A 25194-nucleotide genomic window follows, 5' to 3' on the forward strand; every position below is an offset into this window, starting at 1 on the left:
GAGGTCGTCTGGGGGTGTGGCGGGGAGCTGGGTTCTAGGAAGGGGGACCTTTAGGCGGGACAGCGAAGTGACCGCATCTAAGTTTAGGAAGGTTTTTCATGGCTGCCCTGTGCAGAGGACGAGCCGGGAGCCTGGTGTGCAGCCCTTGGGGGAGGGGTGCATTTGCAGGTAGACTGTGCAGCCGTTGCCTCGTCCTGCGGAATATTCCCCGGGGGGAAGTGGCCTTCCAGGTCAGCTCCAGCGGGTCAGGTGCCTTGGGCCGTCATCCACCTGCAGATGCATCTGAATGAGCGCGCATTTGGGGAGGGGGAGACAGCAGAACCCGGACACATTCACTGGGGAGGAGAGGGGATTGTAGGAGGCCCAGATGGGAAGCCTGGACGGAGCGGGGCCGTTTCGAGGCCCGGGGACGGAACGGCTGGGGCCTGGCGGAATGAAGGGGTGGTCAGCGCCCAGCGCTAAGGCACCGCTCAGATCCGGAGGGCCCCAGCGCCCAAGGGACTGAGATTTGGGTGGACACCAGGGGCTGTGGTCCGCACAAGCAAAATCAGGCGTCCTTGAAATCAGCAGCTCTCAACTTTCTTCCTTTCAGAGCCAGTGTCACATTTTTTACAGGGTGGCCCGGAGGACGCACCAACCTACACATAGAAAGCATTAAAAGAAGCCTTCTGTGATCAGTTTTTATCTTTGCCATGTGCTATGGACTCTATTATAATTTCCCATTTGGTTCTTCTTTTTTTTTTGGTTCTATTTCATTTTTAAGAACTGCTAGTGCAGTCCACTAAATTGATTTCATGTAGAGTCTGAACCATGGCTTGAAAGTGTGGAGGAGATGCCACAGCAAATGCGAATACATGGGAATCAGGCCAGTAACACACACACACACACACAAAGCTTCAGGTTAAAATTGTGCTGGTTTCTTAACAGTGTCTTAGACTGACAGTGGACCAGATGTTTAAACATGGATAATTATTAAGGCAAGCTGTTTTCCTGAGGACAGGGATACTTTAAGGGTCTGGAGAGAAATGAGGAAGGCCCCAAGTCTGTTTCTAGAAGAGAAGCAGGACCTGCCTGCTGAGAGTCGTGGCCATTGGTGCAAGAGCAGACACAGGGTGAGCTCCCTGACAGAAGGGAGGGTCACAAGGCCCCATCAGGAAACAGAAGAATGACTGCTTTTTCTGAAGAATAAGTATTATCCAACAAAACCTCCAACGAGAATATCTATTTCATCTCACACTTCCAAGAAGAGAGGAGTAGATGCAGTATCTGGCCGCCTGGCCTTTGGCAAATTTTGGGGTGAACGTGTGGTTGAGTCTGTGGCAGTGGCCAAGCTGAGGCCATTGGACATTCTGGTTCAGTCTAGAGGACTGAGTGTGGGATGGTTTAAGCAATGGGAAGACCAATGACGTCCCAAGTGCCATCTGCCAACAACCATGTGAGGTATGTAAATTTCAGAGATGTGCACCAGGAAATTAATGAAACACCGGAGGGTGGCCCTCTAGTGGCAGCCAAGGCATCTCACACTACTGTGCAGAGAGCACCTGTCTCCAGGGCCATACACTGCGCTCTTCAGTGGTGAGTGGTGCGCTTGGGGCCCAGAAGCCGAAAGAGGAAGAGAGCTTGGGGAACATTTTGCCAGAATAAGCAGCTTCAGCAAGTCAGGAGGTCGAAGCCAGAAAGGAAAAAGGATGATGCACGTAGGGTGGGAAGTGCTGCCTTATCCAACACATGCTCTTGGGGGGGGGGGGGTATCTCCCACTTGTTTGAGAATTAAAATCTTACTACTTCTGTCCTGCCTGGGCACAGCAAGGAGCAGCTTGAATTGCAAGAAGAGTTTGACCGCTCCAGGGGCAGCCTGAGGGAGGGGTGAGGCTTTGGACGAGGAGAGCCAGGGAGCAGGCCCAGCTCGTCCCCAGTTTGAATGGGATGTGGCCAGCGCCCCACTGGATGATCGTATATTAGCTAAGGTTTGATGTCCCTCCCTCACCAAACTGTCAAGCCCCCAGAAGGCAGGGGGGGTGCGGGAGCTTTACTCCCCACTGCATCCCTGGGAGAATGCAGCCTGCCTACCATCATCTCCATCAACATGTGGGCTGCCTGGTGGGCTCAGTAAGAAGAGCGTGTGATTCTTGGTCTCGGGGTCGTGAGTTCCAGCAGCCCCTCGCCCCTCCCCCCCAGCATTGGGTGTGGAGAGGACTTAAAAAAAAATAATAAAATGTGAATAACGTGAATGAATCAATTCAATTTCAGGTTTGGGGGTTTCTCCTTGTGAACTGAGAGACCACACCAGACATCAGAGGACCTTTGCATTAATCCTGGATTCTAGAATTCTCACGGCCCACAGGAATACAGATGAGGGAGGAGGTGTGGGCTGCTGTGATTCCAGTAGGTTCTTTGCTCCCCCTGGCCAGGGAGTGTACCTAGAGCAAGGTGCCCTGCTTCCAGAGTCTAACTGGAGTTTACACATTCCCACTTCCGAGCATTCCTACCTTTAAATGTGAAGCCTTTATCTGCAGGTGCAGCAATGCTATCCATGACACACGCTTGCTTTTTCTAGATAGCACAGGACTCGCTATTAACTGGAGAAAGCTCAAAGCACAGCCCCAGCACTCTTCCTTCAGCCCTGTGTGGACCGGGCCTCCCTGGGCTCGGGCAGGAAACTCCAGGTGGGAGCCCCAAAAGCAGGTCCCATGACTACTGTCTGCTGTGAGGCCGCTGGACTAAGACAAATTTTCTCAAAAACTGAGATATCGATACACATCAGTGGCTTCCAGGCCAGCTAGTTTTTATATTACATTAGAACGGCTTCAGGCAGGGATTGTGCTTTCCAGTGGCCCTTAGCTCCCTCTACCAGAGGGGCCCCTGCTCTGGGCATTCCTCAGACACAGCCATCACCCCACCGCCCACACAGCCACACCCCACCCGGCCCCGGGTCTCACACCTCTCCCTCTGCCTGGCCCCCGCCTCTCTGGAGCAGCCTCTCCTCTGGGTGTGGCCCTGAATGTGCGCTGGAAGTGCAGGTTACTAGGCCTGCCCCAGACCTGGGTGGTGGGGCCTAGGGTCTGCATTTAAGACAATTTTTCTTTAAAAAAAAAAAAAAAAAAAAAAGACAATTTTTCTTCATACTTAATTTTGAAAATCACTTATGGAAACAGTTTGGATAACCTAAATCCGATAATAATAAAAATAGTTAACGCATGTTTAAAAATCAAGATAACCTTAAAAACCAAGCTGTGCTTCAATACGTTTTCATTTATTTTACAATTTAATTTAAAATCTAGAATATTTAACTTTTCATACAAACTTAATTTTAAAAATAGTCAATTGCTATTTTACATACAAAAGATTCAAAACAAAATTCTTCATCTGGAGCTACTACAACTCCACGCTCCTGCTGGGTCCTCAGGGCAGAGGAAGGGTAGTTGCCAGGCAGCAGTGGTCTCAGTAGCCCAAAACCCCAGTCCCACCGCACCCCCTCCAGGCACAGTACCACTACTGAGGTCTGATATTTCCCCCCAGTACAATTTCTCCTAAAATTTATTTCTAAGGATTGAAAACCACCTTAGGACTGGCTATTCTCTTAACAAAGAGTAAAATGTAAAGGACTATTCTACTCAGAACTTGAGAAGTGGAGAATCCACGTTTTCCTTGTCAGCCTCGGGACTCAGCTGGATCAGAGGAGAAGCCAAGTCTATCAGCTGCAAAAGAGAAGAGACAGGAGGTGAGTGGCATGGCCATGTTGCCCCTGCCGGCCGCCCGTAAGCTCCCCGAGGACCCGGCTGCCCACGAGCCCTCTCTGATGTAGCTCAGGCCCGCTGACATTGCAACCGTCAGGTCTAAGAATTTGTAAAGAGGAAATGCCACACAGAAGACCTGAGTTCTTGCAACATGTGTGCTCCCGTCACACAGTAGGCACCAAGGGACCCTAGGGTGGAGGTGATGCGACCCCCGGCCTCAGAGAGCTCTGGGCTTCCCGGGCAGGATTCCTTAGCAGGACTGGGTGCTGCTCAAACGTCACGCCACCAAGGGAGTGTGCCGTGAGCCATGTCACTTTAGAAGCCTCACTGGCCACTCTCAAGGGTCCCCGGGAGGTGCCCTGGGATGAGGAGCAAACCCAGAACTGAGACCACCCGAGGCCGAGGTCAACACAGGACCTCCTGCTGCTTCTCACCTGTGCCACCTCATGGGGAGGCTTGGACACCGTGTTTTTGTTCATGTCTGGAGTGTTTATCAGCAGGTCGATCAGAGGTCTACTCTCAGATCCTGGAGCTGCATTTGCTTCTGGAGTATTGCCAAAGTCAATGAGAGGGTGGTCGACGAGAGCTGTGCTTTCAGCTTTCGGAGTGATGGCAAGTTGATCCAGGTTGATGTCCACGAGAAGGGTCTGGACGAGAACATAAGTTTATTTATTTATTTTTTTATGACAGTCACAGAGAGAGAGAGAGGCAGAGACATAGGCAGAGGGAGAAGCAGGCTCCATGCACCGGGAGCCCGATGTGGGATTCGATCCCGGGTCTCCAGGATCGCGCCCTGGGCCAAAGGCAGGCGCCAACCGCTGCGCCACCCAGGGATCCCAAACATAAGTTTAAAGGCACTTGTAACATCTTTCTGTCAACCACGTTGAGGAAACCTAGGAAACCCAAGGAAGGGTGGGCCTCTTGGGGGGAAGGGCTGGCTTTGGTGTGCCCACGCTGACAGAGTTGTCTCCACTCTGGCCACCCCCCACAGAACTCCCACCCACGTCCACCTCCCTCTGGCCAACAGCCCACCCTGGAGCTCCTAGAGACCCTCCCACTGTGCCTTCCTACTTCCTGTCCTCTGAGCCCTGGCCCTCTGATCAAACAGGGGTTGGGGTGTGGCTTCTGTCCCCATTAGAGGCGGAAGGGCCTCACTCCATCTCTGGCATGGCTGGCAGCAGAGGCCCTGGGGCAACGGGCCATGGTACCAAGTGAGCACACGGCTCTGGGGGCAGATTCCGTCCGCCAGGACCGCACAAGTACCTCACTAGCAGGCCTATCTCCAGGTGGCGGGGCCGCATCCAGCACTACTTCTGAGCTGATACTTTTTGAAAAAGTAAAGTCACTCTTTTCTGGAGAAAAGTTAAGTGCCTGTGGCACAGCCAACAGAGGGGAGGAAGGCTTGTCAGGTGATGAGTCCTCATGCTCAGAGGCAGCCTCACTGTGGTGCTCCCTCGTTAGTGCAGCTCTGCCGGAGACAAAGACGAAAACCTCATGAGGGGACTTCTCAAAGTGTTAGCTCTAGGATTCCCATTCTAGAGGTGGCATGTCATCCGGAGGGGCACAGGCTGGCTTTCCTCCCAGCTCCGCCTGTGACAGCGCTGAGCATGAGCAAGTCCCCTTTGGACCTCAAGCTTCCTCATGAATTAAAATAAATGCACTGAATGGTCTCTAAGGTCCTTTAGGCTTTAAAAGTTTAGCAGCCTGCTGACAACATGGGCCCCTTTCCTGGGGGTCTGGTAAGAGGACAAATACATACTTCACACTCAGGCAGTAAGAAGAGATGCTCTGAAGAAAATCAAGCAGGGAAATGGAATAGAGTGACTGGGTGGGGAGGTGGGGCTTTCTGGAAAGGCCCCTGAGGTTGGCCCTCGAACATGGACTGCAATTGTGGAGGGGTGGCGCGCTCTAGGCGGAGAGGATGGCCAGGACGGCCGCGTCCACCATGTGGTGAGGGGATAACGTGGCTGGAGCAGAGGAACGCGGGAGGGGCGAGTGAGGTGGGAGAGGCAGGTGGAACAGCTGCTCAGAGCCTGTTTCTCAGGAAGCCTGAGTGTGGTCAGCCCTGGCCAAGACCCTAGCAGCCAGACTGTGGGTCTCTCCCCGGTACTGGGTCGCAAAGACTGAACCAGACCCCTGAGCTCTGGATCTGAGTCTATCTACAGACCCTCTCCCCAAAGGCTCCTCCCCATGAGAGAAAGGCTCGTCCCCAACACGGGGCCATCAGGGCAGGTGCTCCCCTGCTTGCCCAGGCCAGCAGCCACCCGGGGTAGGATGCTCAGTGAGGACTATGATGGCAGAGCAAGCAGGTGCCCTCTTCGCTTCGGAGAGCCACCGACGGCGCCTATGGCTGTCGCGGAGCAGACGTGATGAACCTCGGCCTGGCTGGTTCCGGGCTCGCTCACCAGACGAGGCAAAATTCTGGCACAAGAACTACCCGGGAATTGGGAGACAAAGTTATTGCAGGGTTTAACAAACTCTTACCTCACGGAAGATTTTTTCTGGGGCTCAGAAGAAAGCTGCCAAGCAGACATACACGGGGGCAAAGCCAGAGCTCTGGGCATGGTTTTGGGGGTCACCGGCGGAAGGCCAGAGAGCCGACGGCTGGCAGGTGTGGGCAGGGCTGACATGTACTTCGTACTCACGGGGGTCCTCGTACCGCCTGCAAGGCTTTGTGAGGCCACCATTGATGAGCGTCTAGCAGGAGTGCTATGCACAACTACCCTGGAAAAACAAAATTGGAGTCTTCAGCAGACATGACCGGAAAAAAAAAAAAAAACATTCAGCCAATATGCTAATGTGGTAAAAAGTCCTGATTTCAACATAGAAGAGTCAAGCCCGCAAGGCCTGTTGGAGGTCTGCTCTGGGAAGAAAGGGCTGCCGCCAGCCCCCAGGGAGGCCCCGGTGTGGGCTTCTGGCTCCTCGATGAGTGGCCTCTCCATCCTTCTCACGGGTTCTGATCAAATGTGATGGGCCCTTCCAGGTGGTGCCGGACAGACGCATGGAACGAGAGGTTCCAAGGACATCTGAAAGTCACCTTCTAATGGCGTCGGTATTTCCATAAGGAAATGCAGACCCCCCAGTGGGGCCTGCCTGGGCTCGCAAGCACGTTCACACACCCCAAGGGTAGCACACATGAGTAAATCAGGGTACCTGCTGCTTATTTCTCACACATCCCTCCTTTCACCCTTGGTGATGATACATGTGGCTTCAACAGCAAGTGAATCCCGCCCATCTGTGTGGAGCCAGCTGCTTATTTTAAAATAAAGGAGTCGAGGACATCCTACCAACATGCAGCCCACAGGAGGGCTGTGGATCACTCAGGACAATATTTATGTGCTTCAAAAGAGTCTGAAAACAAACTTTAATATTAACTGAAGAACAAAATCACTCCAAGGGCAGGAGGGTGGGGTGCTCTAAGTCAAGCAGCCACTCTCTGCAAGGTTCTGGAACCACTGCTGAACTCCAGCGAGAACAGATAAAAACACAAACAAATATAATCTTCAAGGTAACCCTGGGAGGTAGGAACCACTGTCCCGTTATACAGGTGAGAGGACTGAGGCCCAGGGGTAAAGTGAGGCAGGCAGTGGCCATCTGGCTGTGGGTGTGGAAGGGAGACTCTCCGCATGGCTAATGCTGTAAGGGGAGCATCCGATCCCACCCATGAGGCTCCTCCCAAGTTCACACTCAAGTAAATAAAAGCCCAGGGCCACAGACAGATTCACAGAGTACAGGCTGGTCTGTGGCAGAGCCAGCATTAGGGTCCCCGTGCTGGTGTCTTATCTCTCAGCTCATTCCAGCCCCATGCAAAGCAGCACTCCCATCCCAGCTGCACCCTGGCCCCAGATATGTTGCTGCCCAGCCTGAGCGTGTTCACTTTTGTCCCCACTCCCAGCTGACATGCAGAACGAAGGAATGCTGGGACAGGGCCCCTCTGACCCCAGCAGGTGGCAGTAACAGTGATCCCTGGCCCAGGCCTCGCGTGCGTGCATGCATGCGTGTGTCCTGACTGTAGTACCTGCTGTGATGAGTGTGCACCACCCCTCCTACACCCTGCACAGGTGAGGAAAGCAGGTCAGGGACGTCCAGACACTTGCACTAGGTCACAGACCAGGGATGGTGGAGTGGGGATTCAAAACCCAGTCTAGAGGGATTTTGCCCATGGCACAAACGAGAGCCCCCTTTTAAGAGTTGTGAGGGTGGGTGTTGCCGCCACCCCAGGTCGGGGCTGAGGATCGGCATGTCACGACACAGGCGAGAAGTCTGTGACTATCACGAGGCGAATGTAAAGTGACACTGGCCCTCGGGAGCTCATGCCACAACCCAACAGACCGGGGCTCAGGCCACACGTGGTCAGGCTGTGGGTCACCACATGTGCTTGAGAAGCCTCTGGGTGATGAGCAGGTCCCTCCTTAAGAGTAAAACCAAGGGCGGTCGGGGCTCCTCACCTTCCCACCGACGTGCAGGACTGCGGCCTCTGTGCCCGATGGGACTTGGGCGTTGTGCCATCTGGGGGCTTACCTGAGACGGGAGAGGATGTGCGTGTGGTCAGTCACACGTGCAGCAAGTGACAAAGCCGCCAGCCAGGCAGCTCCCCTCACACACTGAGGGCCTGACGGCAGGGCCCTGTTCACACTGTACCCGTGTCCCCTCCACAAGGACAGCTGGTGTCACCACCAGCACTCACAGCCACACAGGGAGCACGCTGCCACGCAGTCGCAGGGCTGTGCGCTCTGAACAGTGCGCGGGCTCGCCAGCCTCGCCAGCACTGACTATGGGAACGGTGTGACCCAGGGAGACAGCCCTGTCCCTGACACTGTGAAGGAAGGAGAATCCATTTCAGAAGAGCTAGAGGTGCGTGAAGGGGCCGGAACCGGCAGCAGAGGGTAGCCGCTGAGCGGTGGTGGGACTGGTAGGACTGGTACAGATCCTGTGGCCTCTGCAGCTCGACAAGACCTGCACACAACGCAGCTGGAGGAAAGGTGGCCACAGGCGCCACGGCTTTGGGCACCTGGCAAGAAAGGAAGCAAACACGGCCGAACAGAGCGTGCGCCACGGGCCGCCCTCGAAGCAGCCATTCCGGAACACACTGAGCTCCCTGCCGTGGATCCTAAATATGGGCTCCAGCCGTGGCTTCTCCCTCTGCGTCCACACTCACACATTCAACTGCCTGCTCAACACGGCACACAGAGCCCTGTGGCACCCCACACTCAACGGGTCCACACCAGGCCCAGGGGCTGTGCCGGGGCTGCTCTTCCTCCAGCCCTCGCCTGATGGTCAGGTGCCCCGTAGAGGCCCCTCCACGCTGCCGCACACTCTTCCATTTCCCAGGTCTGTCGCCCCTCCCCAGACCATGATCTCTCTCCCCATCGCGGCAGGGCTTCCGCCTGGCTCCCCCAGCTTCCTTTCATGCCTGAGGGGAGGGATCTGCGAGGCCGGCAGCCCTGCCCCATAGAATCCCTCTGCACCACTCCTGTCCCGAGGCGCTAGGGGAGCTGGCCTGTGGCTGCCTGTCAGCCCTCACTTCTTGTTCCCCTTCCCCTCGTTCACTAACTTGGCTGAGGTTGCTAGTGTTTGTTCGACATCCACTCTCCTCTCCTTAGTAAGAAACTAGCGAGGCGGGAAGACAGCACGTCTTAGCATCCCTGGCAGGTTAGCAGTCACACGACCAAGGCCTGAGCGATGGGATGTAGGTGAAAGTGGCCGACACAACTTCCAGTAAGTACTGTTGCTCTTCCTCACCTAGCCCATCCCTGCTGCTGACCGGTGAGAAGGCTGGCGCTGCAGCAGCCAGACAAGAACGTGAGGAAGAGGAACTAATCACGACAGAACAAGACGGAGGAGGCCCGGGCTCTCAAAAGGAGGCTTCAGGGCCGTAAAGGTTGCCTGTGCCAGACGCCGCTGCTGGAACACTTCGGAACAGTCAGGCTGCCTGGGAAGCACATCTTCTTGAGGGCAGCTACAACCACCTTTTCCCTTGAGTCTGCTCTGTACAGCCTTCTACATTTTACACACTTTTTAGATTAATGTACCAGACAGCATGCCGGCGCAGGCAGGGAAAGGCCAAGCCAGCAGGGCTGTCTTACTGATGAGTGGAGGCTGGGGGCTGGAATTTGAGGGGCAGAGCTAGACAGGTGGGAGCTACAGAGGCAGAGCTCCAGACATGGGAAGGGAGCCCCAGTCCCTGGCTGTGCAGGAAACAGCAGTGAACGCGTAGTGAGACTCTGAAAGGCCAAGATGAAGATGGCCACCGGGGACAACTGCCACTGCTCGCACACGGCTGGGCAACCCCCATGTCCCACTGGCCAGAGTGGAGACCTAGGAAGCACAAGGCATGCTCAGCAGGGACCCGGGCAGGCCACGTGTTAGAAGGGGGGCCGCCCTGTCCTGAGGGTAAAGGCTACAGACACCTGCCCCATCAAAGCTTCAAAAGAATCCTCAAAAGGATCAAGTTGACCCTCAACTTAAATGCCTTCCAGGGTGAAATTCAGCTCCTTCAAGCAGGACAACAAAGCCCGGATATTCAAAAATTCTGAACTTACACCATCTGACAGAGGATCAAATAAACAAGTGAAACAGGAAAATGTGACCATCACCTGGGAAAAAGTCACTAGAAATGGACCCCAATATGACAGGGAAGACGGCGTTAGAAGAAACAGAGGTTGAAACAACCAACATAAATACGTTCAAGAATTTAAACAAACACTGTTAGGACAAAGATGGGGAAACTACAATGTCAGAAACAAAAAATTAACCAGATGGTCTTCACTGCAGATTAGACACACCACCGAGAAAGTCTGGACCTGAAACGTCCTTTTCTTGAAACAGAAGAAAAGGTGGGGAAACCAGGCCTCCATGACGTACAAAACCACGAGAGGTAATACTTGTAATTAGACTCCCAGGAAATGAGGGGAGGCAAGAAAAAAAAAAAATCTGAAGAAAGAATAGCCAAGTTTTTTTTTTCCAGAATTAATACGAGTATTAACCCTCAGATCAAAGCAGCTCACAAACCCATAAGAAGGATAAACCCAAAGAAAGCCACTTCGAAATTCATAATAATCAAAATGCTGAAAAGAGTAAGAAACAGGAATTCCTGAGAGCAGTGCAGGATCGGTGACAGGACCTTGAGATAAGAATGCCACCGAGTTCTCTCTTGAAATGGTACAAGCTAGAAGATGCTAGAACCACACGTTTAAAGTGCTCTAAGGAAAAAGAAAGCCAAAACACCAACATCACCAAAACAAACACTTCTGGAAAACCTTACATAGGATCTCTTCAATATTTTAAAAACACGAGAAATGAATGACCCACTCCTTACCAGTAGAAAACCTCGGTATCTTAAATTGACTTGTCGGCGTGGGCATGGCCCACGTCCTGCACTGAAGGTAGGAGTCACGCCTTCTCGTACTCCTGGCTGTGTTCCCCTGAGAAGGCTGAGACCAGCTGGAGCTGGAGCAGGAGCTCGGCCCCGGGCCTCTCTGTTCCGGCGTCCTGGCTGTGCTATCAGCCGCTGGGCTGGGTGCCTTGGCTGGCTCCGCCGTTCCCCCAGCCGCCGTGGCCCACTTGCTCGGCCTGCAGGATGCACCCGCAGGGCCTGTCTGCAGAGGCTGCCGAGGCGTGGTGAGTCCCGCTCTGCCTGACTGGCTGGGGTTGGATGGCAGTGGGGGACTACCCGCAGGGACACTTGCAGGTTCACTTGACCTAGCTGGAAGAGGAGACACAAAATCTGGTTATCACTCAAGTTTATGTTGTTATTAAATTATGAAGTTACTTAACACCTAAGGAGTTTTCAAGTGAAGATTATTTTGACCATGATGATTTCCATATGAGAAAAACAGGACCCGTGAGCAACATTCTGTATGCCTATCAGGTAGCGTCCTTAAACACAGGACAGGCTAAGTTGCGCACAGCTGAGCTGAGTGTGTTCTAAGGTACTAACTCTAGACACAATTACCAAGATGTATGTATGTAACTACACGTGATTTCAATCTCTCCCATCTTCCCTGATTTTGTCAACAGCAGACATTCTACCCTGAGTGGCCAGAAGTGGACAGTGTCGTCACATGCCCCACCCCCTGGTCAGGGTGCAGGGGAGGACCGGAAGAGAAGGGGCAGTCATTCCTGGCCGGTTCCTTCAAATCCTAGGCGGTTGGGCCATAGCAATCATGGGCACTATTTAAAACAGAAAGAAGACAGACGTGGGTGAAAAGTACTCAGGTGCCGCTATGCCCCACACAGACGTCAGTCCTGGGAGGACTCCTGCAGAAAAACTCGAAGAGAAAGGCTGACGCCATAGCATCCCGACTTCAGTGCTCCTCCCCAACGCTGTCCTGTCTGACCTAGCCATCCCCGACTATGCACACACACCATAAGGCCCACTCAACGCCCGTCTCAGCCCTTATTGGAGGTAGGAACGCAATCCCCAAATCGTGCCCATGTCCTGCACCACTGCAGCCACCGACTTCACCACCCCTCATATCACAGAACTTCCTTTCCCCACTCAGGGCCCATGTGTCAGAGAGGCCAGGACAGGCCTTGGAGCCCTCCTAGAGCCGGTGACAGCACTTCAGGGGGGGGCACTGTCCTGCAGTCTGTCCACTGATGGAAACTTCAGTTCTCTTCACCACCACTGGGCATTCGGGGCTGCACATATCATCGGTCTGATTCCAGACTTAACACTTTTCACAGTTTGCGAACAAACTCCACACACATGTCCACAGCAAACAGCACAGGCCTGAGCAGGGAGTCCTGAGGGGCTGGAAGGGCTCTTCCCTGGAGGGAAGACTGGAGGGCTCCCCCTCTACCACTAGATGGCGCCCTCGGCCCGCTAAGACGACCACATAGTCCGAATTGAATCCGGTTTGGGTGTGGGGATTAAATAAACGCCAAGTTTAAAAGGGTCACGTGCCCTAAATCATTTGGAACAGTCCTATTTTTAAAACCTGTGTCTGATTACATGTCCACAGGCTGGTCTCAGCGTCCTTGTGCGTCCCAGGCACCCGGAGCCTAACACCAGCTCCGGCACTGCAAGCCGCCCTCAACTAAGCCCCTGCTAAGAGCGTCTCTCCTCAGAGGACCAGGAGCATGGTGAGGGCAGGGACCCTGACACAGTGGCCCCCTTCCCTCCTCCCCACCACAGCAAACCCTCCAGAACCTTCTGCGGAGTCAAAGTGAGAGTGGGCACACAGTTGTGGTCCAGGGCACAGGTGGGTCCGAGGGCGGAGAGCCCCACCGGCCTTACCTCTGCCGGCTGCCGGAGAAGCACACGCATTGGAAATCACAGCCAAAACGGACCCTGAGGAAGAGGACTTTCTCGAAAGACCGCCAGCACAACCAGGTCGTTTCAACAGGGTTTTCTTCAGGCCCAACTGAAACAAAATGTTAAAAAAAAAAAAAAAAGAGTCACCAAAGAGTTCATTATCCACCTGTTACTTTTTAATGCAAAAAGTGTTTTAAAATAATTTTTAATAATTTAATAATTGTCATCTTGAATTCAAAGGAAAAGTCCAAGCCGTCCTGCTCAAGTGCAGTCTTCAAAGCCCTGCATAGAAACACCTGGGAGGGGATCCCTGGGTGGCGCAGCGGTTTGGCGCCTGCCTTTGGCCCAGGGTGCGATCCTGGAGACCCGGGATCGAATCCCACATCAGGCTCCGGGCGCATGGAGCCTGCTTCTCCCTCTGCCTGTGTCTCTGCCTCTCTCTTTCTCTCTGTATGACTATCATAAATAAAAAAAATAAAATAAAAATAAAAAAAATAAATAAAAAAAAAGAAACACCTGGGAACTTGCGGAAATGCAGGCTTCTGGGCTCTATCCCCCCCCCCCCCAAAGGAGTCCACAGCTGTAGGGCACAGTTTCTAGCGATTTTAACAAGTACATCAGCGGTTCTTACAGCTCAGTTTAACCACAACACCAGAAAATAAACAGCAAAGCCGAGGGCGATCGTCTGTGAGCTGTGTGTCCGAGCCCTGACATCCCATCTTGTCTGTGAGGGGAGCAGCACAGACACAGACGCGCAGAGAGGCTGACCTTCCTCAGCCCATGGAGCCCTGGCACACACCAGGCCGCACTCTCTGCCTTTCATCAAGCCGCCTCTCACAGATGCCACTTCAACCTTTCTAAACTTGATTTTCATCAAAGACACATTACGTGTATACATCACTGCCCCTTCATTCCCTTTGCTCACAGGCTATGCCCACCCGCAGTCCTGGTGAGACCCACCTTGTTTGGAACGGGGAGCGATCGCTTGCCTTGGACCAAGTGGCTTCCACCAGCTGGCATGCCGGCAAGCTCTTGGGCAGCACTGGATTTGTCCGGGGGCACGTCCCTGTGGGATTCCTTTTCATTTAGGATTTTCATACCTGAAGGACTAGCTGGTATCCTTTTCATAGCCTGAAAATTTTAATATGAAATGTGAAAACTGCCCTCTTTAGTAAAGTACAGACACACCAAAGCTTCTATTTAGAGCAACTGCAGGCACCGTCTTCCCCATGCTACACATTCCTCGACTCAGCAACCAGATTGAAGCGAATATAGCAGTTCACTTCCGCCACCAAATTACCACGGACGAAAATGACGGCACTTGCTTTCTCATTAAAAACAGTAAAATAATATTGAGCCAGATCATTAACAGGAGAGAGATCCTCTAAAGCTATTCCTAAATCAGGATTATTTAAGGATGATAATCAGGAAACTGGTTCTAGTAACAAAAATTTTTAAATGCTGTATTGAGAGGAATCACTCATTAAAAGGTCGTTCCTTCTAGCAGGGATGCTGCTCAGTTAAAATAAATCTTGGAAGAGTACTGAAAGCCATTTTTCTTTGGACAGCAGAGTCAAAGAATAAATTTCTAACATATATAGATACAAGGGCATTCATGAAACCAACCTATGCTTATATAAATAACCCTCTATAATGAGGACAGCTAATAAGAAGCAATAGCAGCTCGTAAAGTCACAGGACTGAAACAGTTAACTTTCTTTTTTCTTTTTAGCATTTTTAAAATTGAGATATACCTCATGTAACATAAAATTCACGATTTAGAAGTATACAGGTCAGTGGTTTTTAGCACGGTCACAGCATCAATCTGAGAACATTTTTGTTGTCCCTGAAGGAAACTGCTAGCCCTTAGCAGTCGCTCTGCACCCCTCAACCTCCCCAACTAGCCGGCCACTAACCCACTCCCCTCTCTACAATTTCCCTATCATGGTCCCTTCCTGTAAATGGAAGCACACAATATGTGACCTTTTGTGTCTGGCTGCTTTCACTAACCAGGTTTTCAAGGGTCATCCACATTATACTATGTATTAATATCGAGTTTCTTTATTGCCTGAGTCCACCTGTTGTCACACAAACAAATCCCTGCCTGGGTCCACACAGTACACATAAGATCCACGTCACTTGCATTCTAGAGACATCGCTTTTAGAAATGTACATCCAAATGGTCTCCAGCAAAAGGAGTTTGTATGATTAAAGGAATGGCTCCAGCTATTTAGGGGAAGTGATGGCCAGCGTGCCTCCTGTCCAGGTTTCAGTGTGACAGACAAGCTTTAAGCTCAGATCAGTTCTAGGTTCTGAGAGCAGGGAGTCAGTTTGGGAGATGTGCTTGTAGAGGGAAAAGAAGCTCCCAGGCCCTTGCTGGGTGGTTTGCACTGACCCAGACCTTCCTCAGTAACTGGTTCAGACAATGGAGGCCTGGGGCCCAGGTTAGCATCAGAGCTGAGAAACAGCACACGGAGGCTCCAACCTGTCTGCCTCTCCTCAGAATAGGAGCTTCCTCCCCTAAGCAGAGATGTATCAGCAAAGCTTGGAAGTAGCTGCCCTCTGGCACCTTCCCCTACCCTAGTGCCCTGCCCGTGAACCTCCAGGAACCCCAGTGCCTCAGAGTTCGCTAGCCGAACCCCCAAAGGCCCGCCTGTCCACTGCTACTTCCAAGGACAGCTCATCTGTTTAATTCCTGGGAGGAAAGTGATCTAAACAAATTCACAGTTACTCAAGATGACTAGGTGGCTATTCCAAGAGGGGAATTTTTGGAAGTTGCTTGTCAATGCAAATGAAGTCCCTAATGAGTAGAAAATCCAGTGTTGTAACAAGCAAACGGAAAAATTTCAAATGGCATTTAGGAGGAGGTGTTCTTAAGGCATCACAACAGGAAGGCAGCCCTTGCCCCCGCATATCCACCCCAAGCCCAGCTCTCATGCTGTTCCTGCTCTGAAAGGACTTGCCATTCCTAGGCTTCTGAGCCCTGAGCACAACTACATTTGCAATAACAGCTTCTCCCCATAACAGTTTCCATCAGAACCATAAACGGAGAGGGCTAAAACACCAGGGAGCACGGAGCTCTCCAGACAGACGTGTTGGTACGTGGATGTGTCTACCTGCTCTGGGGCCACATGAATGTTTTTCCCTCTAAAAGACAAAGCTCGGGGTGGCACCAATTTGCTGATGACCCTTTTCTGAGTCCCCGCCTGGTGTGGAGGGTGAGCAGTTCTTGGTTTCACAGGCAGAGAAGGGCAGGGTGACCGTGGGGGTCCCTGTGTCCGGGCGAGGCTAGTCTGAACGGGAGCGCTTGGCAGGGCCATGCCTGAGGGGGTCTGGTTTCCTGAAAGTGGCAGTTCCCCCAAGGGGCTGTCTGACAGGTAATATGTCTCCCTCTTAAGCGACTTGGGGCTTTTCTTCATTTCATCTTCTTTCTCAAACAGGTCTATTTTTAATTTTGATTCCTGTATAAATCTTTCCACACCCTGGCTCCAAAGGTCTTCAGCTGTGACCTCTTGGGCTGCTTTGTTTTTGCTTTTGCTTTCTATCTGTAAGGCCAATAAGTGAGCTTCTTTATACACTTCCACAAATTTCTCCCCAGTGAGAGGACTCCAGGTGAAGTGACTTTCCGAAGCTGGCAAAAGAGGTTCTTTGGGAATCTGATGATTTAATTCCAAGCTGGCAGCAACGCATCTTTCTTTATGCCCAACGGGTCCAAAGAAGACTTCCTCATCTTCATTTGCACTATTTTAAATAAAAGGATTATTAATGACATTGGCATTTAAATGAAAGACTTTATTGAATGTGGTTAAACCCAAGGCAAAGGAAGAAAACAGCTCTGTTTACCTTGAAGAAGACAATGAAAGATCGAAGTCAAATTTTTCATCAGCCAAGAAAAGAATGTCTGTGGGGAAAGAGTTCAGCATTATTTGAGGGTTGGGGCTAACAAAGAGAAAACATTACCAGTCTCTACAGCTATAAAAACAATGACAAAACCTCATCTCCTTATCATTATTTATTTATTTTAAAGATTTTATTTATTTATTCATGATAGAGAGAGAGAGAGAAAGAGAAAGAGAGAGAGAGAGAGAGAGAGAGAGAGAGAGGCAGAGACACAGGCAGAGGGAGAAGCAGGCTCCATACCGGGAGCCCGATGTGGGACTCGATCCCAGGACTCCAGGATCGTGCCCTGGGCCAAAGGCAGGCGCTAAACCGCTGAGCCACCCAGGGATCCCCTACTTATTTATTTTAAAGATTTTATTTATTTTTTAGACAGTGAGCACAAGCAGAGGGAAAGGCAGAGAGAGAAAGGGAGAAGCAGACTCTCCACTGAGCAGAGAGCCTGACTTAGGGCTTGATTCGAGGCCCCGGGATTGCGACCTGGGCTGAAAGCAGACACTTAACTGACTGAGCCCCCCAGGTGTCCCCTTATCATTATTTTATTTTATGATTTTATTTATTCATAAAAGACACAGAGAGAGAGGCAGAGACACAGGCAGAGGAAGAAGCAGGCTCCCAGCTAGGAGCCCGATGTGGGACTTGTTCCCAGGATTCTGGGACCACACCCTGAGCCAAAGGCAGGTACTGAACCACTGAGCCACCCAGGCATCCCCCTTATCACTATCTTAATAGTCACATCATCATAGAGGGCTCTAGATTATCTAAATTTTTTTGTTTTCTTTTTAAAATAGCATCAGTAATTCTGTTTGCTAAGCTGACCCATAAATCCAAGTCCTTATCTTAAAAATATTATCTAAAATGCAATCACCAAGTCATTCAACTAGTTTTTCAAGGCTAGATAAGTCATCTTCAGGTACAGACCATTTTCAAAAGACCACCTGCTTCATGTCCGTCAGACTTAACTTCCTGGCTTACAGACTACGTAACACCTGTTTTTGTTTCAAAAACAAATCCAGAATTATTCAAATGCACAGTTGGGACTCCATAGGAATTTGCTGACGAGCATCTCCTCTTAGAGCCCACCTTGAAACCCCAGATGGAACTGCATTTTGTACCCCTTATCCACACTTCCACCACAGTCCCTTTACCAGCCCCGCCTGGAGGCCTGACTCCCTCTAACAAACCTCAGCCCCCCACCCCACCCCACCCCCCATTAGTGGATCTCTTTCATGGGGCAACTGCTCCCTCCCCTAGCTCCAACACCCCCATCTACACCCATTTTTCTCTAGGGCCTCCCCATCACCTAGACCTGACCTCTGTCACGGTGCTGTCTTGCTGTTCCTTAAATGTCCCTTTACCCCTCTGAGGCTCCAACTAGATTGTAAGGTCCTCCAAGCCAGAAAATGTCTAATGCTCTCACAAATTCCCTTAATGTCCAGCTAAGGGCCTGGATACTTGACAAATAATTATCGATAAGTGCTGAACAGTTATTTCCATACCATAAAGTTTATACAGCACTTTAACAAATCATGTCTTATTTGATCCTAATAAACAATACAGCATACTTATTAAAATTATGAAAATTTAAAATACACTAATATCCTAATTAGATTCTAAATAGTCACTTCAATTATTCTTAATTACCCAATAAAGGAAAAAATAGAAACACAAATGCACAAATGAAATAAAGAGAAATAACCAGAGAGAGAGAGAGGGAATTAAGAGATTCATAATCTAGTCTGCTCAACTCCATGCACATAAACCCAAGAACTTGGCTGAAATGCATAATTTTCTAGAAAACACTATTTTTGTATTAAATTACTTAAGTGGATTTATTTATAAAACTGACTCCAGAAGAGAGAAAAAAACTTAATAGTTCAATTACCACAAAAAAAACTGCACAAATTTATTCAAGAGCTATTGTCCTCAAAAAAGCACAAGTTCCAGATAGTTTCGCAGGATAATTCTGACAAATCTTTCAAGAATGTATCATTCCAAAACTATTTAGACTGCTCCACAGGATAGAAAAAAGAAACCTTTCCACTTACTTCTACAAAGCAAGCATAACCATACCCAAAACCTCTAGAATTAGCTCAATAAAGAAAGCTACAGACCAGGTTCATAACATAATCCTAAATAGGATTATTAGCTAACAGAATCACCAACACATTAAAAGAAAAATATATCATGTCTAGGTCAAGTTTGTTTCAGGACTTCAGGACTGTAGGATGACTTACTCTGACATAATCTAATAACGTAATTGTTATATTGCTAGATCTAAAAGGAAAACCCTACATCATTTCCATCTATGCTAATAAGACATGAAAAAATGCAACATACTTTGTGGATCTTAAAAGCCCTTCATAAAAAGTAATTGATACATAACAGATACATTTGGTCATACAAGGAAGTATCTATCTCCAGCCAAAAGCCTAAATTAGGTTTAATGGGACATGATCAGGGGATCCCTGGGTGGCGCAGCGGTTTGGCGCCTGCCTTTGGCCCAGGGCGCGATCCTGGAGACCCGGGATCGAGTCCCACGTCGGGCTCCCGGTGCATGGAGCCTGCTTCTCCCTCTGCCTATGTCTCTGCCTCTCTCTCTCTCTCTCTATCATAAAAAAAAAAAAAAAAAAATGGGACATGATCAGAAGCAGTCCTTCTAAAGTCAGGAGCAAATGTACCTCATCAGTCAGGACAGGCTAACTTAATGCTGAAGTAACAGACAAGCCCTGAACCTCAAGTGGTGTATTTCTCACTCTTACTCTACATCTGCTGAGGCTTGGGCCCTGCTCCACATCCTCCTCACTGCACAACACAGGCTGATGAAGCCTGGTCTTTGTGCTAAAGAAACTCCATACTAGTTCCTACAGACTCAGAAGTGACACATATCATCACAGCATTCCCATTTCACTGGCCACCTTTCAAGTCCCTTGAGCCAAATCCAAATTCAAGTGGGTGGGCAAGTACAATTCCAACATTTACCCAGGAGGGAAAAAAAAAAGTAGAAAGAAGGAGAAAAAAAGTGGAAATACTGATAAACAGCACCCAAAACCACTATCTCTGTGTAAATTAACTTGCAAACCAGCATGAGGCTTACTGGAAATCTAAAGAGGAAATTCCATGAAAGCCGGGCACATGGCCATGATGTCTGCTGTCACGACAGCGACAGCCGGGACGCTGTTCTGAGTACACCAACCAATAAGAGACAAGGGAAAAAATCTGGAGGTAAGAGTATCACAGTGCACAGATGCTCTGACTACAGATGCAAGAAAACCAAATGAATACTATTACAAGCAGTGAAAGGATAAAAGCAGATGCCTGAGGACAAAGCCTAACAAAAGGTTAGGTAGGACAAAAATACCTATAAATAAACCTAACAAGATATACGCAAGATGGATATAAAGAAAACTTAGTATATCATAAAAGTAGCACATCAATTAAAGGGGGAAACAGTGTATTCAATAAATTATATTTTCCCTCAGGGGAAAAATATATAAAGGGAACAAGAAGGGGTGCCTGGGTGGCTCAGTGGGTTGAGCGACTAACTCTAGATTTCAGCTCAGGTCAGGATCTCAGGGTTGTGAACTTGAGTAGGCACTGTGCTCAATGCGGCATCAGTTTGAGATTCTCTTTCCTTCTCCCTCTGCCTCTCCCCCAACTTATGCACACACACTAGCTCACTCAAAAGAAATCTTTAAAAAAAAAAAAAAAAAAAAAAAAGAACAAGAAAAAACCATGAGGAAATTATTTTATAATCTAGGGAAAAGAGGTCTAACTATGACACCAAACTGGACGCCATAAAAAACTGATGGTACGATATGTAAAAAACAATTTTAAATCTCTGCATGGCAAAAATCACCTCGAGCAAAGTTAAAGAAACAATAAGCAGGGAAAAATATTTGCAGCTCACATCTCAAAGGGCTCATTTATGAACAGTGCCTACAAACTGCTAAGAAAACAACAAATGATGTAATGGGAGAACAAAGGATATAAACAGATAAAATAAGTGATAAAAATAAACCCGAGATTCCACTTTTCACCTATCAGATTGTCACAAAGAGGTGGTAAAACGTGGGCAAGGTGTGGGGAAAGGGACGACTCATACACTGCTGGGGAAGGCAGCACTTAGTCTAGCTGTCCTGAGAGTCCCCAGGCAACACCTACAAAATAGAGAAGTGCACATGTCCTCCGGCCCAGCAAGGAGACTTGCGTGAGTACATCCCACAGACAGTCATGGTGCTGTTGGGTGCAGCAGCATTTGAAAAAGCAAGACACTGGACACAAACTAATGTACACCCACAGCAGATGGGAGAAATTATAGTCCCCCCACCAAGATGGACCACTACAGAGGTACAAGAGAACAGGAAAAGTGCATGCGTTGATATACAAAGATCAAGATAAATCGGTGCCAAAGCAAGATGCAGCACAGGGTTCCATTTGCTATAAAAAAGGGGCAATTGGCTGACAATGTACACGTATTGGCCTGGAAGATCAAACATACCAAATGCACTGATGGCCTTTGGGGGGCAGCTAGGTGGCTGAAGGAGAGGCTGCAGGAAGTGGAAACAGGTAGGGGCCAGATCCTGGAGGGTTTGCAAGCCATGGCAAGGAGCTTCTATTTTATCAAAGTGCAAGAGGAAGCTATGGAAGGTTTTAAGCATAAGAGTTATGATCTAACTTGTGTTTTTAAAAAGTTACCCTAGCTGCTGTGTAGAGTATCAGCAAAGAAGAAGATTTGTGAAATCACAAATGCAGAAGTAGGTGGAAGTGAGTTAATGCACAAGTAGGTGGAGGTGAGTTAATGTGGCTGAAGCACAAGGCAGTGGCATCTGGTGGGTGGAGTTGTCAAGAGGCAGATGGATCCAAATATATTCTGAAGGTGGAAATAGCCGTAAAGAATGGCTGAAGGGGGATCCCTGGGTGGCACAGCGGTTTAGCGCCTGCCTTTGGCCCAGGGCGCGATCCTGGAGACCCAGGATCGAATCCCACGTCGGGCTCCTGGTGCATGGAGCCTGCTTCTCCCTCTGCCTATGTCTCTGCCTCTCTCTCTCTCTCTCTCTCTCTCTGTGTGACTATCATAAAAAAAAAAAAAAAAAAAAAAAAAAAAAAGAATGGCTGAAGGAACGTGGCCACTTCACAACTTAGCTGAGTACACGGAGGGGCCATTTACTTCCATGAGAGGGCAAAGAGCAAGCTAAGAATGGAGTGGGAGGGGGAGCACATTGAGCTGGAAGTGCAAGACATGAAGGGGAAGATGCCAAAGAGGCTGGTGGATATGCGAATCCAGAGCTCTGAGCAAAGGCTGTGCTCAAGACAAAACGTGGGCACCACTACAAAACAGATGGGGTTTAAAGCTGCGGGAATATCTGAAAGGCCCTGGGGTGGGGGTGGGGTGTACCAAGAGACCCCAGACCAAGTCCTGGGGAGGATTAGCTTCAGAAGACAACAGAGGAAGAGGAGCCTCCAAAGGGATGGATAAACCAGCCAGAGAGGTGGAAGGACTTGCATCTGTATGCCAAGGATGAGCAGGAGCAAATGGACCAGCACAAAATAAGGCTAGGACAGGGAGGGGGTGACATTAGGGGTGAAGTCCTCCAGAGCAGCAGCGGGGATTCTGCATGCACACTGAAGGGACTGGTACTTGAAAGGGAGGAAACAACAGGAAGGAGAAAGGGCTGCAGCATCATTTACCTTTCTAGATACTATGAACAAGTGATGAAACTGGCAAAGCTTCCCGGGGGTGGGCGGGGCGGCTTCAGTGTTGGGGATACCCAGTCCCCTGGCCTCCCCGAGGTGGTGAGGAGCAAAGGATACGAGGATGTCAAAAGGCTTTAGGAGAGTAAGAGGGTATGGCCTTACGCTCATTTTCCTGAGGCTGCATTCTCACGCTGACGCTCAAGCCAGACAGGAGAGTCACGGGGATCCTGCACAAACTCTTAGCGAGCAGAAACCAGCTAACGAACACAAAGAGAAAACATCACATCCGACCCCTCCGGTATCCGGGTGCTCTGGGCACTGGCTGAACACAGCAAGACGGGGTGGGAAGAGTCTAGAACTGGGTGGGAGGGAGGAGGGAGGGAGGCAGAAAACTGGAAACTAAGGACACTAGATGGATGCAAACCCCTTGAAGACGTGGACGGTGAGCTCGGCCCACACCCTCACCGAACCATCTCCCTGGACCACGCGCTGCGGCCGCACGCACGTACCGTCCTCCTTGGGAACATCCATCTCTGCTTCTCCTGGCTGCCGGAAGGCCCCTCCGAGGTGTCCTCCTTCCACGGGGAGGGCTGTCAGGGAGCCACTGCGGGGAGGACCGGGCCAGTAGGTGAGCAGGTGTCGGGGCCCAGCCCCAACCCCACCCCACCCCGAGGTACGCCGCGCCCGGGTCAAGGCCGGGCGGGGGCACAGGGCGCAGGCGGCTGCGGCCAGGTCACGGAGGGCAGTGGCGGTCGGAGGCCTCGGGAGCTGCAGCCCGGGACCCTCCGCGTCCCCCCCCCCCAGGCCTCGCGCCCCCAGGCCAGGCGCTCTGGGGGCCCGATCAGCCCTGAACCCCGCGGACAGGCACAACGGAATCCCCCGCGCTCGGGGCACCCCCGACCGGATGCGGGAGGGGACCCCGCGACCGTCCGCCCGACCTACCGGCGACCCCCAGCCGAGTGACGGCGACACCGGGCGACCCCTCCCCAGCCCCGGGATTTAAATGTGGCGCGGCGGCGCGGCGCCGGCCTCCGATAGGCCGGTTTGAAGGCGCTCCGTGACGTCACCGCGCCCGGTGCATCCTGGGGGCTGCGGGCGGAGCCGCGGGGAGGAGGGGCGCGGCGCGCGTGCGCACTGGCTCCGCGCGCGCGGCTGGGCTGCGCATGCGCAGGGTCAGGCTGGCTCCCGCTGGGTTCCGCGGGCATCGCCGAGTGTGTCCCGCAGGCTCGGCGTCACGCGCAGAGGGACACGGTTCCGATGCCACCTCTTTATCTGTGAAGCTACAGACTTCGTTTCCTAGCTAGGGCGTCGATGGGAAGGCCGAGCGACGTCCGTGCACCTCTCTGCTTTGTAAAGCAGCGCGCGCCGCTTGCTAATGCGGGCGGAAGGCGGGGGCGCTGCCCGGGGGAGCGCACGGGGTGACCCGCTGTGTGCCCCTGCAGCAGGGGAAGCCAAGTTGAGTGGTGGCCTGAGCATGGCCAGAGGTGGCACAGAAGCCTGCCCTGGGCTTCAGGGCTGCTGGGGAGCTGGGTGCGTCCTGCGGGCAAATGGGGGGCGTTGGAGGGGTGCGCGGGGTCCTGTGGGCGGGGGGTGGGGTTTGCACGGGACAATGCACACGTTGGAGCAAGATCCCTGATCTAAGCGGCACAGAGGACTGACTGGCGGGAGGGTCAATCAGCGGCAGCTTGAGATTGACCTCACTTGAGCCTTAGACTGGGAGCCAGGTATAATACCGACCCCGTGGCCTGGGGAGGGGAGGGGGGGATGAGGGGCACCGTTCAGGACACAGTGTCCCCAAGCCCTTGCTCTAGGCATCCGGGACTGGTGGTTGTAGGGGGAGGTGGGAAGGAAGAGCCTGGGATGCCCCCATAGGGTCTGCTCTGGGAAGGTCTGAACTCCAGAGGGAGAGCACCATTTTCAGAGGATAATGAGCTCTTTATTTGGGGGCAGGTTGGGTGGAGAGTTGTCCAGGGGGCAGTCATCCTGGGCCCAGGACCTATGCCAAGAAGCCTTCCAGGCTGGCGGGCATCTGGACTCCTGTGTCTCTGGTTTCACAGCATCCACACCAGTCACTCTATGTTGTTAAAAAAAAAAAAAAAAAAGAACAAGAAAAAACCATGAGGAAATTATTTTATAATCTAGGGAAAAGAGGTCTAACTATGACACCAAACTGGACGCCATAAAAAACTGATGGTACGATATGTAAAAAACAATTTTAAATCTCTGCATGGCAAAAATCACTCGAGCAAAGTTAAAGAAACAATAAGCAGGGAAAAATATTTGCAGCTCACATCTCAAAGGGCTCATTTATGAACAGTGCCTACAAACTGCTAAGAAAACAACAAATGATGTAATGGGAGAACAAAGGATATAAACAGATAAAATAAGTGATAAAAATAAACCCGAGATTCCACTTTTCACCTATCAGATTGTCACAAAGAGGTGGTAAAACGTGGGCAAGGTGTGGGGAAAGGGACGACTCATACACTGCTGGGGAAGGCAGCACTTAGTCTAGCTGTCCTGAGAGTCCCCAGGCAACACCTACAAAATAGAGAAGTGCACATGTCCTCCGGCCCAGCAAGGAGACTTGCGTGAGTACATCCC

The 25194-nt window shown here is 51.0% G+C and overlaps 1 protein-coding gene across 1 annotated transcript; it reads right to left on the reverse strand.

Moving 5' to 3' along the window:
- Nucleotides 1-3237: 3237 nt before the first annotated feature.
- Nucleotides 3238-23618, reverse strand: GTSE1 (G2 and S-phase expressed 1). The gene is made up of 12 exons (XM_041754160.1): nucleotides 23533-23618; nucleotides 23100-23194; nucleotides 16840-16897; nucleotides 16113-16737; nucleotides 13957-14127; nucleotides 12979-13105; nucleotides 11056-11442; nucleotides 8186-8258; nucleotides 6222-6461; nucleotides 5001-5205; nucleotides 4172-4384; nucleotides 3238-3698 (listed from the first exon to the last, which is right to left on the reverse strand). The coding sequence occupies exons 2-12, from the start codon at nucleotides 23119-23121 to the stop codon at nucleotides 3615-3617; spliced, it is 2205 nt and encodes a 734-aa protein (XP_041610094.1). The 5' UTR covers nucleotides 23122-23194; nucleotides 23533-23618; the 3' UTR covers nucleotides 3238-3614.
- Nucleotides 23619-25194: the final 1576 nt, after the last annotated feature.

This window comes from Vulpes lagopus, chromosome 5 (genome assembly GCF_018345385.1).
Source record: "Vulpes lagopus strain Blue_001 chromosome 5, ASM1834538v1, whole genome shotgun sequence".
Classification (NCBI taxonomy): domain Eukaryota; kingdom Metazoa; phylum Chordata; class Mammalia; order Carnivora; family Canidae; genus Vulpes; species Vulpes lagopus.

Excerpts from the sequence above, each read along its gene's own strand:
- GTSE1 (XM_041754160.1), bottom strand. The coding sequence starts at position 23,121 with ATGGATGTTCCCAAGGAGGACG. Across the intron at positions 11,443-12,978 it reads TTCTCCGGCAGCCGGCAGAG|CTAGGTCAAGTGAACCTGCA; the intron begins GTAAGGCCGGTG and ends CTCCTCTTCCAG. Across the intron at positions 3,699-4,171 it reads CTCCCCATGAGGTGGCACAG|CTGATAGACTTGGCTTCTCC; the intron begins GTGAGAAGCAGC and ends TCTCTTTTGCAG.